Source organism: Pygoscelis adeliae, unplaced genomic scaffold (assembly GCF_000699105.1).
Source record: "Pygoscelis adeliae isolate BGI_AS28 unplaced genomic scaffold, ASM69910v1 Scaffold240, whole genome shotgun sequence".
NCBI classification, from domain to species: domain Eukaryota; kingdom Metazoa; phylum Chordata; class Aves; order Sphenisciformes; family Spheniscidae; genus Pygoscelis; species Pygoscelis adeliae.
The window spans coordinates 724,805-742,364 of record NW_008824050.1 but is presented as its reverse complement, the minus strand read 5'-3'; the positions used below and the strand labels follow the sequence as shown (position 1 = coordinate 742,364).

The following is a 17,560-nucleotide window of genomic DNA, read 5'->3' as shown; positions in this document are numbered from 1 at the left end:
AGCTGTCACAGCATTTCTGTGCATGTATCTGGTGTACGCCATGAATAGCTAAAACGTACGGCTCTAATTCGTGGTGCCATGAATCCGAGCAGACTTGAGCTGCTCAGGTGCTGTGGCTGTTTAACGATGTTCTCATTCCCAACTTATCATTAACCTCTTTGCGGGAGGTTATCCCCAGCGGAGCTGGTAGGACAGAGCACATGAGCGCTCATCTGCTCCAGTGCAAAGTCCAGCAGCCTGACTTTGTTACCAGATCACCGGAGGATGATTCTAAATGCCCCCCAAAAATACAAATTTTCACAAAGACAGGCTCTACATTTTGCTCTCTGAAGTTAAACTTCAGGGCTGTCAACTCTAGTGACCGTGTTGTTGAGGTCAGTGATGGTTTTTCCAGAGCCTCAGCCTCTGTGATCGCAGGATTTTCAGTTCTGTTTAAAAGTACAAAAGTCGTCTTGCATTTCTAAGTGGAAAGAGAAGCTTTAAAACACAGTTCCTGAAGACTTTGAGGCACAGCGAGGAAAAGCCTAAATCCATTATATTTATTATTTCCTGTGGGTTTTATTTGCTTTCGGCTTAAAAGTCCTAGGATGTAATCTCAGAATTTGGGGGTGTCTCTCCTGACTTGTACACACTTGAGGTTGACAGTGAAATGTCCTCCCAGCACCAGCTTTTGAGCGATGTCATTTCAAGCACCTGACAAACTGAGGCTTTTTCGCAGGTTGGTTTTTTTTCTGGTTGTCCGTGGAGCTCTAAGTTTGTTCCAGTCATTTGTAACTTTTGTAATCAGCTTGACTGAGGTACCTGGGGAAAACCTGCTTCCCTGCTCATCCAGCTTGTAAAGCAGAAAGCATAAGTACCTGCCCTCAATCCACAACACAGATATTTTGTTGCCCTCCACTTTTTCTTGCAGTCGCTCCCTTCTTTTGGTCACACCCCTTAATAAAATCTTCTAGGGGTTTTTAAACCTCTGCTTATCCTGAGCAGAAAGCCCCCTTTGTGTCAAGGAACAGGCAGTTTGCAATCTGGCCTCTCATCTGTATGAAACTAATTGGAGATTTTTGGCTGGCTTCTTGTAAAGGAAAAGCTTTCAGAGGACTTGCTCCCTGAACATAGCAATACAGGATTGGATGCCAGGGTCTCCACCCTGCTGTGAAGGTGAGCAAGTCTTGTCCTTTTTGTAGATGCGTCAGGGTTTATCTCATTTTTTTAGGGACTTTTTTCCCCGCTATTTACTGTCCCTCTTTGCTTCTGTTTGATTTGCCTGGAAATAACAACAGCATGATTCCTCAAATGCAGTAACCTGAGAAGGAAACCCCATCTCTAATTGAGTCATCCCTGGAGGGAAGGACAATGAAAGCTTGAACTCCTGCACAAAGAAGTTGCCTGTGCAAAGGAGCTTAAACTCACTTTGAAATGGTAGACTGGCACAGAGAGCAGCACAGCCACCTTCCTCAGTGGCACTCCCCTCTGTCTGCAGGGGCTGTAGAAAGAGGGTGGACTTTTGGCTGAGGCTTTCCTGGGGTTCAGCTGGTTTGCTTAAGGACTGATGGCTGGTTTTAGAAAGGTGAATTTATGCTGCTCTGAAGGTGTCACTGCCACAGTGGGGTCACAACTACATCCACACTGGATTTTATTTTTTTTTTAAATCTCTTTTTTTTCTTTTCTTTAAGCAGATTGTACTGCTCCAAGAATCCCTCTGCGGCAAGTGGGCTTGTTTGTAATGCAGGTTGCTGAAAGCTAAATACCATCTTCTATCAGATTCTTGTGTACATACAATTCTTGCTCTAGTGGGCACTGAGCCATTCAACCAGTGTTACTTCAATTGAAACTATCATGTCAATCAGAGCTGGAATGGCTGATATTACTGAGACTGCATATTCAATCCCAACGAGCCAACCCAGAAATCATACCTCCCTTTGAGTGGCACCAAAGCCACTAAATGCTATTAGATATAACCCTAAACAAGAAGGATTAAACAAAGTTGCCCTGTCCTTTCCCTGATCCAGGGAAGACAAGCATGTATCCATCCTGGACTCAGCAATGAGGTAGTCATTACCATTTCTCAGTGTGAAGCTAATTCTTTAAAAGTTGTGAATCCCACGTCGTTCAGATACCTAGTCAGAAATACTGGTGTTTCTTCTTCCTTGCTCGGGTCGTGAGAAGTTGAAGGAAGAGCTTCATGTCACTGACAGAGGCCAGGTTGGCCAGAGAATTGAAGCTTGAGTTTGTCAGTTCTTCGATCAAAAGATCATTTAAGAAACCCAGATGCAAGCTTAAGGGTTAGCCTGTTAGAGGAAGTTTAGCTTGAGATAGTGGTCAGGGCTAGCATATATGAATATGTAAATCTGTACGTTCATTAAAGCAACTAAGGGATTGTAGCTCTAAAGGGAAAAAAAATATTTCTCTTGCATTGAGGTGTTGGGAGATTGTGTTTCAGAGGTGATGGAATATATGACTAAGGACAATTTGAATACTGTCTGTTGCAAAGGAAAATATTCAGAACTAAAGCTGTCTATTAATTTTATAGCAGCATATTTCACTGCAAAGAGCAGGAGCCTGAGGCAGAAGGAGCTGAAAGAGTTTTCAACTGGGCTGAAACACACCATCTTTTGGGTGTACTTTTCAGACCCCGTGGTCTTGTTTTCAGTCATGCTGTATGTCTCCTGTAATCCTTTTTGGGGACAGACAGACAGATGAGAAATGATGTAGTGTAACATGCCTCTTCCCCCTGCATGTATGCAGCTAGATCAATGGGATCAGGAAATTTGACGGTGCCTTGGGACCCTTGTCCCAGCGCTGGCAAGACAGAGCAGTGCCCTTGCAGACCTGTCTGCTGCCCTTGCAGACTTGTCTGCTGCCCTTGCAGAGGACAGACATCCAGCATGACTCATACACTGCGAAGGAGGCTCGGGCAAGAATTAATATGTATTATTCAAGAAGTACCAATCAGGATCTTATTGTTCTAGGCAGTGTGCAGACTTATAATCAAAACTGTCATCCAGAGGCCTATAACATTGTGGGAACTAAGATAAAAATAATCCAGAGACATGCTTGAAGGGCCTTAAAGAATGTAGGTTCCAAATACAGAATATCTGATACTAAAAAATTATATTTGACCTTGTATGAAACATCTGGTCTGTAGAATGATGTTTAATGTATGGACCTGTGTTCTGCACACAGTTATTTTGGAGTCAGTGGGCTTGTGCAGTTTCTGGCCCATAGCAAACTTCTCAGTCCCTGGCTGTGTAGAAAGAAATAAGCGTATAGGACGGCAGCATGAAGGGAACAGATGGTGAAACCTCCTGTGTCATTCCTGGCTTTGTGAAGCAATGAAAAGGGACACGATGAAGTTTATAAAGTCCATAGTTGACTTCACCAAAACTAAAATTGGTAAGCTACAGACTTCAGATCTCTTTCAGTGTATAAATCAGCAATTCTGCTGCATGGGTCTTAAAAAAAAAAAATTTAAAAATTGGCCACATTGAGCATGGGTTCCCCCAGCTGAGTTTACAGCAGGTAGGTAAAGAGGAGAAATAAACAAACATCACCACGTTTTAACACTTAACTGGAAAAACTGTGGAGAAAGACCCAACAAGCAAGACGGCAGGCATCAAGTTGTAAAGCTATGTTACATGCAAAGGTGAAAAGAGTGCAAAAACAATGCAGCCCCAAATTGTCTTTGCAAGGAACCTTTGGGCTGCTTGGCACTGCTTCACTTTATAGAACTGGGGATTTCTGGAGTTCCCAATTGAGGCGATAGAAAGAGATGCTCTTTTACTGACTGTGACAGGAGCATGCTTAATCTTTGCTATAAAGCAGTAAGAGTGCTCCCAGGATTTGACCATCAAAAATTGTATTCAGAATTGTCACTGATGTGGAAAGGTTACAGATATATTCACAGCTAGGGACAAGGTTTAAAAATGCTTAGATTTCGTTTTCTTTGGGCTGAGGAAGGGGGAGATGATTCCTAATGATTATTGAAAAAAATCCCAGTAAGGCTTTCTTTGGATGGCTGATCCAGCAGCTTGCCTGTTATTGGCATTGGAGATAAACTCAGGCCTAAAAGCTCTGCTTCTTGGGCTGTTACTGGCTGCAGCCAAAACGTATTGACTCTTCCCTTGCCAGCAGTCAGAAGGTCCATATGCAGTTGCTATATGTGAATGAGGGAAACTGTTGTATTCAGATCCTCTATCCATGTGCAATGGGTAGATGTGAGAGACTTTTGAGACCTTCCTCTTCCTCTCACAGTTTTCTCTATCCAGCTAGGTTAATGATGAACAGTGCAGCAAAAGTAGGTGATCTCCCCTCTTCTCCCCCTTCTCTGAGATTGAACTGAAAACATGGATTCTTTAAGAGGCTTTTGATTGAGAGAGAAAACATGAAAACAGAGAGGAAGTCTGTCACAGTTGGATCAATTTCCCCAAACAGCTCAGTTTTTCGGCTGACAGCATTTTAGCACTCAGAGGGGAGTTGTCAAAATCTCTCTACAGGCAGCCATGTCCTTCATGCTGAGACATACCTTATATTGTCTCAAAAGAAAGAAAGAAGCAAAGAAAAAAAAGAAAGAAGATGAGGTGGCTTAGATTACTGTTCTTTTAGGTCATGGAGAAAATACCTACCCTTGTTTCATTTCTTCATCAAATAACGTAGTGTTAATCTCATTTACTGTTTGATCACTCACTTTGGGATGGAGTCTATCCCCTCTTGCAGGGACTCTGCACCGTAGTTGTAGCTTGGCAGCAAGCTGGAAGCAGAGCCAGGCAGGCTGTACTGCCTGTCTCAAGGCTCCCGTTGCAGATCAAAAGAAGTGATTAATGAAGTTAGGGTGCACTGACCCGCTCGGAAAACAAATTACTCATCGCTTTGCACTTCCTTAATGAGAGCAGTTGATAAGAATACCTGTAACGAAGAAGACTGCTTTAATGCTTTATTGTCTGGCAGTCGTTTCTGGGCTGCAGTCGCAGTGAGGAATAGTCACAGAAGATAGGAGTTAAGGTTTGCATGGTATGTGGTCATGTGGCTATGGAAGATGGAGTTCATTAAGCTGGACAAGAGGATGCACGTCAGGAGCCAGAGAAGCAGGCCCACGCACTGAAATTGTTTCTTGGAGGCTTGCAATCACAAGTTCCTGGAGAGAGACTTGTCTGACACAGAAGGTGAGTGGAGGCGAGGTCTCACCTGCTCGGGAGGTGGCGGAGGAGAAAGAGAGAGGATCGCAGCAGAGGTATAGGCAGTACCAGGGAGGTACAACGTGGGGATGGAGACCATGCTACACATGCAGAGACATACAGGCTGGAAAATAAAGGCAGAATTGGAGGGGACACCTGCTATGGGCTGTCACAAATGGAGTAAAGCGAGAGTGACAAATTCTTGGACCACATCTCACAGTATTTGAAACCACAAGACACTTCAATTACCGTCTCCGGGCTGGAGACTCACAGATCTACCTGTCTGCTTCGGACGTGTCTCCTACCATGTAATCCAGCATCTCAGCTGATTTCTCTGACAATCCCCTCGGATGCTTTGCCACTGAAATTTAAGCTTAACATGGCAAGAGCTACTGCCTGATTTCTTCTTTTCCCCCACTGCTCCCCTTTCTGCATGAACAAGAGCAGCACAAATAACAGAAAGACAGGGCTGTGTCCCAAGCTCTGCCTGCGAGGAGTGAGCGTGCTGTAACGCATTTGGCTTTCATTAAAACCCTTGACCTGGAGTTGTGAGACATAGCGCTCTAAATTATGCTGGCAGGTGGATTAAAAGCTGTCTGAAAGGCGGTGAAGAAAGGATGCAATTGGTGGGAGTCTCCCTGGGGCAAGGAGAGAGTCTGGTGTGGGGATGGAGGGGACGTCCAGATACAATGCCACTACTGTTCCCAGGTGCAGTTTTATGTTACAGTTAAACTGATAGCTGTCCCCATCCCACCCCTGGCTCTTTTATTCTTGCCCTTTCCTTTGCATCAGATCTGGCACTGCTGCCACGGCAGCCTGAATTGGTTCTGCTCATTGAGCCAGTGGAAAACTAGTAATTATTGTTTTCGGTGGGTCATTTTCCATCAGATCAGCTCTTGCTCGCTCTGTGCTTGCATTAATTGCCAGATCTGCTGCCAGGGTGGGGATAGAAATGCCTGGCCATGTCCCAGAGGAGGGAAGACTGCTGTGAAATGGGTTAGCTATAACACGAAGCTGCACCCTTGGTTAAGAGTGCCCAGCTGAGAGAGATGGGAGAGACAAGAAATGTGGGTGATAGTGAGAGCACAGCAGCAAAGGGCAGGCTCTAAAGGAGCACAGGTGGGGGGAAAAGAGCAAGCAACAGGGAAGAAATATGGCAGAAACATCTCAGGCAGGGAGGCAGCAGGATTGTTTCCCCCCCCAAGAAAGGGAAAACAAAGATGAAATCTTTTGATGGTGAGATCTGCTGCTCAGCGTCTGGGAGGGAGCGGTGGGCAGCCCTGAGGAGATACCTTTCAAAACAATGTAAGGAACAATTTTGCCTCTGCAGGAGATGGACTGGATGGCTTTGGCTAGGTTTCCCCCAAAAAACTCTTCCTAACTTCTCCATCCAAAGTCTTTTCAGCCTCATCTGAGGCAGAACAGGCTGGGCTTGACCCACTGAGGCAGTTGGAAATGTCCTGTTTGACTTTTGGGACAAGAGCAGAGTAAGAACGGCAGGAGCTGGCACAGCGCTCTTCATATGAGATTAAATCTTTGAGAGGTGGCCAAGAAAACCTCCCTGGGCTTCGCTGTATTCACCATTGCTAAACCCACTCTGGGTAGTTTGTGGTTACCGATATTCATCATCTGCCCCAGGGCTCTGAGGACTGCATCGCTCCAAATCCCTCAGTCTCCTCTGCACCAAAATCCCTCTTCTCCTCCCCCCTGTTTTCCAGTGCAGGTGACTGGTAAATTGTATTTCATAGCACAGTGAGCACATCTGGAAGGGGAAGAATGATATGATGTGATGTGTTTCTTTAGCCTGCCGGGCAAGCTTTCAGGGAGCAAAGCTCAAAAAACGTGCAGCCCTGCAGGTCAGCTCCCTGCCTTGGGCGCTGGGGAAAGCCAGACCTGGATACGACCTTCCTCCACGTGCTGCCATATGGAGGGAAGATAGGAGGTCTTTAACATTGTTTAATTATAATTGCACGTATGAAATATTTCCCAATTTTTTTCTTCTTCTTCTTCGTCCCCGGCCCTTATACCAGGCTTTCATACCGCAGGGTAAGTTCTGGGACATGCACTGGAGGATGCAGAGCATCACTGGAGCCAAGGTGCTGCTAAATCAAACATTTTAAGTCCTTAACAGAGGGGTGAGGTTCATCTAAACACAAAACACAAATTACAATGTTTGCACAGCAAAACAAAGAATCTCAGTGTGACTTTAAGCTTCTTCACCTCTGACTTCAGCTGGGACATGAGTTTCTGAGTCCTAAATGTTCCTTTGAAAATATGCATCTGCCACTGGTGAAAAGCCTCCAATTGCTTCAGCTGCTATAATACTCAGGCAGTTTTTAACCCATTCCTTTGGCATTATTTTTGTCCTTATTTTTGCCTGCAGTTCAAACCTAGCCTAAGCCTTCCCAGGTAGTGGCTGTCACATGAGGGACAGTTTGGTCATTGAAAAAGGCCATTTTGATTTCCTTCCTCTCACGGTTAAGGCTGTTGTTTGTTGTGACAGATTCAAAGCAGGAACAGTACATCCTCAGAAAAGACTAGTCCATTTTATCACACTTTCTGCTCCCACAAGCACACTGCCAGGCACTGCTTTTGGATTTGCATTTACTCTAAAACACGAGATGCATGTGTGACAAGGACTTAGCCAAACATCTCCCCAGCTCACCCCTCTCCCTGCATCCTTTATCAAGCTTTCTTCCTCAACTCCAAGGTTTTCTTTGCATCTGGCAGCCCCCGTGGCTGAGCCTGCAGGTTGCTTTGGTCAGTACTGGAGAACTTGGCTGCAGCTTGGGACAGGGAGGTGAGGACCCACCTCTTGCTTCTCGTCTGCAAATTGGTTCCATGTGAGTTTTCCTGTTGGCCCCTCTCTTTAGAAGGCAGGGAAGCAAAATGCACATATCAAAGCACATTTTTAGGGTTTTTTTTTTTAAAAAAAGCACACAGTCCTGCATCTCCTACACTTAGACTTTAAATTAGACCTATAAGATGCATCAGCACACAATATTGGCATTTGAAAGAGCTGCTATTATATACATTTTATGACAGCTTCAAAAGCAATGTATAGCTAAACAACGTATAGAGTTGCAATATTATAACTTTGCTCCTGTCAAGAACAGTATGGGAGAAGAAACATTTGCTTGTTATACTGGCTTTGCACAGGAGCCATCTCTTCGGCGTGGATTGTAGTCTCTCTGTCAATGCCCATTAAGGCAGCTGGTTTCGGTAACCTCCATTTTCAGAAGGCAGCTGTGACCAGGAGCCAGCAGTCCCTCTGCACACAGCCATGCTTGCAGGTACCCTACTTTTCCTGCTGCAGTTGCTTTAAGCTTGCGATGGTTCCCAGTATGAAATACAAGAGGCAAAATGGCAAGAGAGCAGAGATAATGTAGTCGGAGAGCGCCCTTTGGAAAAGACGGGTTTCTTGTACTCAGAGGCGTGCATGGCTTCAAGGGAAGGACAGGGAAATAACCCTGGGAGGGAGAGAAGAAGAGGGAGTGGATGAGTTACTGCTACCCTAAGGAGTTAAAAGGGCAATGAAAGATGAAAGAGAGATGTACAGATGAAAGAGAGGTACTCCATAAACGTCCATGAATAAATGAAGCAGTGGACAGAATCAGTGCTAACTCTGACATGTCTGAGGTAGGGAATAGCTTTGTAAAAGCTTTATTTAAAAAGAAAGCTTTTAATGCAAAATGGAAAAGGGTGGGCAGTGAGGAAATGATGTTTTGTAAAGATAGTAATTGATGAAAGGCAGAAAAAAAGGCTGCTGGGAGAAGTCTGAATATATGCCGAGTAATAGGTCTGAATGAAATTTGTTTAATGGCATGTCAGAAGAGTTTGTTAGCAAATCTACCAGCTTTTTAATTTCTCTTTCCATATGTTTTTATGTATGCCTACATATTACGGAGTTCAAAAGATTCATGAGTGGAGAAAAAAGGATGAGAAAAAAATGTACTAATTTTGGAAATTAAAGAGGATGAGAGTGATGATCCTGGAAATCGCAATCCAACAAAGTGGAATGTAGTCTTCAGTTAAATAATAAATTAGATTTTTGAAAAAATCCTTTTAACAGTTAGAGGATTACAGAAATGTGGCCAAAAAGTAATGTTGTTTTTTACAGATCAGATCATCACAGCCAAACTGGACTGCTTTTAAAAATTGATTTTTTCTGTTACATGGAAAAAAAGGCCACAGCATGCAAAGTATAGTTTATCTATAAAGATATTAGTAAAATTGTGAGTAAGTTTTCCAAGACTTTTCCTTAGAATGTATATTCAGGGTACATAGTGTCTGCCCATCCCATTGTTATTAAAAAAAAAATGTGAAGAACTGAAATCAAAGTCTCAGGAATGGATGTGTGGTTTCACAGTTATTAACTTAACTCATTAGTGATCCAAGCAAGTGGGCAAACAAAATGAGGGATTAAGTCCATGGAGGTGGCTGCATTCGGAGGTGCTGACAACAAGGGGCATAGGAGAGGCAGTGGATGGTAGCACCGGGTTGTCAGAGGTACCAGCAGGAAATTAAATTAAATCCTCTGCATGAAATGCTAGCTAGGCTGTCTAAGAAGGATCTTGAGAACTGGTGAGCCCACAGAAGACAAAAACATACTAAAAGAGGCTGGAAAATGGGTGGAAAACTGAGCAAGAGATGCAGTCTGACATGGCAGCAAAAAAATGTGTTGCAGTCATGGCCTCTGGATGAGGACAGTAAAGAAAGGGGACTCTCACTGCTTGAGACAAATAGTTTGAAGCATGTTTGTTTAAAAAAATGTATCTCCCGGTGGCTTCTCATTGCTGCTGCTGAAGAGAGTCAGGCACAGGGCAGAACTGCAATTCAGGTGCACGACTGTCCATGCCCACCACGGTACCATGGGCACTGAGTAAAGGAGTGGTAGGGAAAAGTGAGGACCAGCCATTCTGGTGATTTTAATTATCTTCATGGCATAGCCAGCACCACAGCTTTAGGAGGCAAGTCTCTCATCAGATGTTTTAAAAAGGCTTATTTTTAGTCTAGTAAATGTTGGTGTTCTTTCTCTTTGCTTTTGGGGGTTTGAATCTTCCAGTCATATGTTTTCTATTCAGGTTTTCTCTGTAACACTGCACAGTAAACTCTCAGGGAGAAAATGAGCAAGGGCCAGGCAGAAAAGTTTCCCACGTGCATACATGACTACAGGAGTTGTGCTCTAGAAAAATCAAATGTCACGGGCACTGGAAACTCGGCATAGGGTCAGGAGGGAGGTCTGCCCTGTTGGATGCTACAAACAGTGGGTATGTTTCCAAATAGGATCAGGGGAAGTGTTTTTAATAGATAAACAGATGAGACTGCTTTGTTGCTACTTTCCTTGGTTAGTCCATGCATTCACAGATTTTTTTCTGTGGTTTTATATTGTGGCATCTGTAGATGACTAAAAAAAAAAAAATCCCTTAGGCCAAGCTATTACGTTTCCTTCAGTCTTTACAAAACATTATCTTTGTTCTTCTAAGTTATTGGCTTTTTAAAATGTGTTGTATCTCTCATGTCAGGCCTGAAAATAATGGCTAGCCAGGCACTTATTCTAATCCGCAAACATCTCCCCCGTTTCCTCTACCTGAGGAAGACTGTGTCACCAGGTAGACTTTCAAGGTCATATCTATATTTCGCTCCCAAAATTGCTGCTACCAAACATGCTTCTTTTCCCGTTGCCACAGCACGTGCATATGGCCTGGCTACTATGGATGCCATATGTCTGTCCTCATTGAGAGAGGCGACGTGAGCAGAAGACAAGGACTTTGTGGCTGCCTGTGTCACATTTGCTGTTTGCCCCATCTCACCTGAGGTGGTTTTGATATTTATGCAGTGTTTGACCAAACCTGAATCCTTGTGGTATGATACAAAAAAAGCAAAGACTGACCCATGGTTGTCTTCCAGCGTTAGCCCTTGTTGCGCATTCCTCCCCCTGCCCCACTCCTGCCACTCACTGGAAGCCATGGCCATCGGCCATGTCGGTGGCTGGACCTTGCCAGCAAGAGGAATAAGGGAAACAGAGCTCAACCTTAGGGATTAGATACAAAATCGGCAACTTCATCGCATGTTACTTTGATTATTACGTTTGATTGCTGTTTACTTTTTTACCTAGGAGCCAGCTGCAGAAACACCAGATGGTTATAGTCAGGGTGGGATTTGGAAAAGGCCGTGCAAACTGGTACGATACGAGGCATGCCCAACTTTCCATCAGCAACAGAGACATTTTGACCTTTGGTATTTTGTCGGAAGCTGGCTTTTTTTTTTCTTTTTTTTTTTTTAAATAGCTAAAAACTGAGCCACTTATTTAAAGAGGTGCAGTTATTTTTGGAGCGTCCTGCAAAATTCGGGAAGGACCTGACACCAGCCATTTCCTCTCCTACAGGCACAGGTACCAGACCAATATTGGTTAGCATGTGGGCAGCTCTTCAGGTCGAAGAGCAGTCGATCAAATAGGCTTGTGGGTTAATAGATGTGCGGGTAGAAATGAAAGCCTGACAGCTGGAGAGATGGTCACGCAGGCCATGTCCCACCTCCCAGTGCTGCACCATTGTCAGCTCAGACCCAACATGCAGAAAAAACAGCTGAAGGACCGGGCGATTTGGAGAGCGAGGTGTTGAGTGTTTCTGCCATCTCTTTTTTCGTTAAGGCTTTCACATTCTCCTTTTCAAGTGTTTTTCTGCAGTAGCTGGAGCTGGAGAGGGGGAGATTGGAGTCACTCATTCCTACAGCTGGGGCTTGAAGTAAGCATCTGAAACTGCAAAATTCATGCAAAAGGGACTGGGAGTTGGCATCACTTGGCAAAACTCGTCCTGTCAGTCTTTGCAACCGACTTGAGCTGCACCAGTGATATAAGCCTCAAAATCTTTCATTGGGTCCATTGGGTAAAATAGTGTTTTTTAATGGAGTCAGTGGCAAAACTTCTGGCAATGCCAGAAGGGCCATTGCTCTGATCCTGATCCTCTAGTTTGGTCTTCTGACTCAGAGTTTTCTCTGTGTGCTTATGTACCAGTCTCATTGCTAGGGCTTGCTTCAGGCATCCCCCCCCTGCCTTCCTTCCCTCAACCCTCACAGATATCACCATTGCAAATAATAGTAAAATCAAAGAAAAAATGTGATTCTGTTGATCAACAAGAAGGTTTACAAGGTATCTTGATCCTGAATGTATAATTGGGGCCACAGATATCAGTGGAGACCCTTTGTTCCTCATATGGGAAGACTGTGATGAGTCTGAAGAGCAACTAAGCTGGCATTCATGCCCAGAAAATGAAGCACAACAATTGTTTGCACTGCTTTTTTATAGAGAGAATATTAAAACCCAAAATTGGATTTATTAGTATTGCAAGAAGCGTACAGTCTAACAGAAGTCAAGTTTGATTTTTTTTTTTAAGTAGTGTGTTTTGCATCAGCAGCAAGTAGATAAAAGCTTTATGCAACTTCTTCCATTTATCACAAGAGAGCATTTGATGCTACTGCTTCCTCCTTATTAGGTAAAAGCTTTTATAAAACATTCATAAACTTCCATAGTTATTACTGAATTGTAATGAATCTCTAAACAAACTCGCAAATGTTTTGTAGTCTTTTATATACTGCACATGTATCTTCTTTACTCCAGCCTAGCCCATTAAGTCTGCAGAATCATTCTTTTTTGTATTTGGGGTCACATGGTCCCAAGAAGACCAGGTGATAAAAAAACTAAAAAAACCCAAACAAACAAAACCAGGTGCTAGCAATGTGCCCATAGGGCAAAAAAGGCCACCAGCCTCCTGGGCTGTATTAGGCAGAGCATTGCCAGCAGGTTGAGGGAGGTGATCCTGCCCCTCTGCTCAGCCCTGGTGAGACATATCTGGGTGTTGGCTTCAGCGCTGGGCTACCCAGTACAAGAGAGACAGGGACTTACTGGATCAAGTCCAGCAAAGGGCCACAATGACGATTAAGGGATAGAAGCACCTCTATGTGGGGAGAGGCTGAAAGAGCTGGACTGTCCAGCCTGGACCAGATGTGGTCCAGGGGATCTTACTGATGTGTATAAGTACATGATGGGGGGGAACAAAGACGATGGAGCCAGGCTCTTCTTAGAGGCATCCAGTGACAGGACAAGAGGCACAAATTGAAATACAGGAAATTACACTTAAACGTAAGAAAAAGCTTTTTTTTTTTCCTGTGAGTGTGGCCAAGCACTGGTACACGTTGCCCAGAGAGGTTGTGGAGTCTCCACCCTTGGAGATACTAAAAATCAGACTGGACGCTTGCCATGGGCTCTTGTTACCCTTGGGCTGGACTAGGTGATTTCCAGACCTCCCTGCCAACCTCAGCTATTTTGTGTTTCAGTGGTATCTTTGATGCAGCAAATGAGGAGCCTGTCCTATGGTTATAAGGGCACTGATCCTGCACATTGAGCAGTTTGGAGTGAGATCAGACCGTCTGCCTGTTTCTCCTGCAGAACTGAGCAGCTATTAAATGATGACTTGTGCTCACTAATGACATCAAATGGATTTTTAACATGTAAACAAGAAGGGGAAAGCGGGGTAACTCGTTATTAGCTATGGGTTTGCCTGAAGCAGATTTCCCATGTTAAAGCACTTAAAAGCAAATATAGAATTTATGATGTGTTGGTAGATTTTAAACCTGAATAACGTCCAGTTGTTGTAATGGCTAATAATGCAAATTATCTGAGTCAGCCTCAGCGTAAAGTGGTAAATATATCCTGCCCATTCAGACACACTTCTTTTTTTTCCCCCTTCCTCATTAATATTTTATCCCTCTGAAGAGATGTTTTCAACATATTATGTGCACCAGCATACTGCACTCGTGGTATTCCTGGATGTCATTACAAAGAAGCCCGAAGACTGTACCGCTGCTCTGCTGCCTGTGACGCTAGCTTGGAAATTGCTTGGAGCAACAACAGCAAGTGTCAACAGGGAGCCGTATTAATTATTTGGAATGTGTCTCATAAGAGGAATCAACTGCTTTTACTGCAGCACGAATATTACTTGAAACGGGAAGGTTACTCTAACTGTTATCGTAATCTATGTGTCATTAACTTTCCATGTTTAGAAAAAGAGATTAACAGCCCTGTAAATTGTTACAGTAAATAGATGAATTATAACAACATGTTGTTATTATAAATAGAAGTTTCTCAATATAGTTATGTCCAAACTACTGGAGAAGAGTTGAGTCTTTAGCAACTGGGAAACTGCATGGCAGTGTTGGGAACCAAAAAGCTTCCATGCAGGTGAAAGCAATGGCAAGCTCCACAAACTGATATTTGCATCTTCTGCAGGTGGGAAAAACAGATGCAGTTGTACTTCATACCACGCTTTCTTCAAAAATTGCTGTGACACAGAAATGCTTGCTTCCCTCTTAGAGTGAGATTAACGGACTGAATGGGCTTGTACGAAATCTGTTGTCTTCTGTGGCATATGACCTTTTAAGAGAATATCGTGCAAAATCTATGTGGTAGTGGTAAAGCAGGTATAACTAAAATTCAACATAGTACCCACGTCTGCATGGAAAAAGCAAAAGAAATGGGAGTGTTCTCAACTTTTCATCAGGTTTCTCCACAAAATGGAAGTTCATTGTGAAAAATGCACAGTAGAACAAAATACTTGCAAACCTGTTTTGAATCCAGTGCCATAAAAATGCTGTATGTTTAATTATAGCCGTGATAGATCTCTGTAGGAAACAGCAGAACTAAAACACTTATTTGTCCACAGGGCAGGCTCATCATGGGCAGGTTTCCTACATTGCCCCACCGATCCACCTCGATTCAGATCTGGAGAGACCGCTATCCAAGGGTGAGTCACTGACAGTCTCCATGCATGTGCATTGCGAACCAGCGGTAGGCGTGAGTGCATATCATTCATTTGTTCATATAGCCTCCATGGTAAAGTTACCACCCTCCATCCAAGGACACTCTTGGGAGCAAATTAATTCCTGTGAGAGAGCTGTATAAGAGATGACCATGTCCCATGTGCCCCATTACATAGCTTTGAACATACCATCTTGTTCACAAGCTATTTTGCTCTTCCCCCTAGTTTACTTCTGCAGGGACAGGTATACCTTAGGTCCTGCCCTCTGCCTTTCTTCTTTCCTTCTTAATGGCAGCGCACAGGCACAGGGGGCTGGTGGCAGGATGCAAGAAAGGCAGATTTCAGCTGTCCCTCAGGTGAGTAAAGCTACAGAAGTGGTCATGCAGTGGTTCAGGCCTGGATTCAATCTGCGTTGCCATTGCTCGAGGTTTTTTCTAGAGTTGGTGAGGAGACATGTTCACTCTAGAGGATGACTCAAATTCTAGGTGAGCTGATTGCCCTCGAGAGCAATGCTAGTAACCAATACATATGGAGTGAGTCAGAATAGCCCTGCTAAGATAGGTGCCTCTCTTGAATGGTGTAAATAAAGTGATATGAACGTGAGCCCTTGATTCCTCTGCCCCATTTGGAGGATCGTCCCCTGGCTGTGTTGTGGTGAACCCCCAGTGTTTGCCCCTGTGGCCTGGGGAAATGGGCTTGACCCCAGAGCAAGCATCCGTGCTGGTGCAGGCTTTTTACACCTCCCTTTGCTCCTTTTAATTAGGTTGCCAATATTCAGGTAGAATATCAAAATGACCAGCTTGTCCTTCTTGGAATGGATAACAGCAAAGCTAAAATCAAACAGGTATAGGGAGGGATTTCTTGGTCAGCTCCAGAAATGTGTATGAATATCAAACACAGGGAATGTTGTGGAAGAAAAGGGGAGGAAGAGGACAGCCAAAGCGTGTTAGCAGGGAGATGCACTATAGCTTAGGTTTGGTGTTTTTCATTTCTCCTACTCTCCAAAGGGTGCTGCAGTGGCAGAAAGGGTATGGGATTGACCTTTGTAGTGATTGTCGCCATTCTGCTGCAACACTGTAAGGCTGCGATTATGTGTTTGTGTGCGCATGTGTTTCTCTTTAAGTGCTCACGATTAAAAAATGCAACGTGTTAATGCAAGAGTAATCTGGATAGGCACACTGTCATTATGTAATATGAAGAAAGCTGTCTTCTAAATCTCACTTTGTTATCCATCTCTAATATTCTGGGAGACAGAAAAAACCTTTGTGTCAGTGAATTGCAGCTGCAGTTGCAAACCCTGCTCTTCCAAATGGCCCAAGGACTTTGCGGGCTAAATGAAAGCATACTGTTAATGCTCTTGGCATGAAAGGCTCCCTTAGTTTTGAGTGAGCTTTTCCACCAGCATCCATGTGGCTAGATCTGTAACTTGACTAAGTAAACATTTGCTGGGGTTTTTCCCTTTGTAAGGGTGAATGTGTGTTTTCTTAGTTGATGCAGGAACAAAAACTAAGGAATTGACTCTTGCTGCACAGAAGCAGCCTCAGCACTATTATTCCTTGGTGGAATCTCTGCAGGTGGAACCATGTGGTGGGTGGTGGAGCTTGGGTGTGAGGATGCTGAATTCACAGTCCTCTCTCCAAATCTGGTCTTGTCATGAGTTGGGCTGGTCACGTACAATCTGCTGGCAGTCCACAACCTCCATTCAGCTTTGAGTGAACTACCCTGAGATTTGACACATGCATTTGAGATCGTCAGCTTCTTCTAAGCCACTTGAAAACCTCCAATTCTGTAGTAAAATTTACTACCTTGCTTTTTTAGCAGAGCACTCCAGTAAGGCAGAGGCAGTTATGACTTCCAGGACCTTCTTGCTCAAGTCTGTGTTTGATGTTGGATGTGATGATTCAGAGCTTATTTAGAATAGGTCAATGTAAATCCTTGCCGTGGGGTCTGGAGCAGCCTAAGGAAGACTCAAGGATGCTGGCACAGCAGCAGCCAAAGAAGCTGTGCTTGCTTTCTCCAAGATAAAACAGTTAAAGACTAACAAAATTCTTCAGTGATCTGCCATTTGTGAGGGCATAGCTACCTCTGCAAGATGACTGGCACTGCCACCAGGAGCAGGGCAAAGTGGGTCAGGCAGAACAGTCGCAGCACTTGCAGAGAAGGTAAAATGGAGTTTATGCAACATAAACTGCTACATTAACTGCTTCCACCAGGCCTCCACCCCCCCAGTTGAGAGATCTCAGGGAAGAGAGCAGGGAGAGTGCAGGGAAGGCGAGCAGGCAAGGCGCAGCCCCCCTCCTGGCTCTAGAGGCCAACTCAACTCGTCGCCCTCCCAGAAGAGGACCAGCTATGGTTTCCACTCGGCCGAAAGCCATCGCCAGAAGGAATGTGGTGACCCAGACGTAGCCCTCATGCAAGCACGCAGCTGTCCAGGTCTCCAGCTGCAGGGAGTGCCTGAGCCTGTCACTTGTACCGGAGGGCAGCAGAGACAGCACCTGTGCGCGATGTGACCAGTTGGATGATCTGCTCGGCCTGGTGGCAGAGCTGAAGGAGGAAGTGGAGAGGCTAAGGAGTATC

At 44.4% G+C, this 17,560-nt stretch overlaps 1 protein-coding gene across 1 annotated transcript in view; it reads left to right on the top strand.

Annotated features, from left to right (window-relative positions):
* LPHN3 (latrophilin 3) overlaps positions 1 to 17,560 on the top strand; it is a 331,880-nt gene that overhangs the window by 172,323 nt on the left and 141,997 nt on the right. The window contains exon 6 of the mRNA XM_009333609.1: positions 14,888 to 14,968. Coding sequence (XP_009331884.1) covers positions 14,888 to 14,968 — 81 coding nt within the window. The remainder of the gene's footprint in view (positions 1 to 14,887; positions 14,969 to 17,560) is intronic.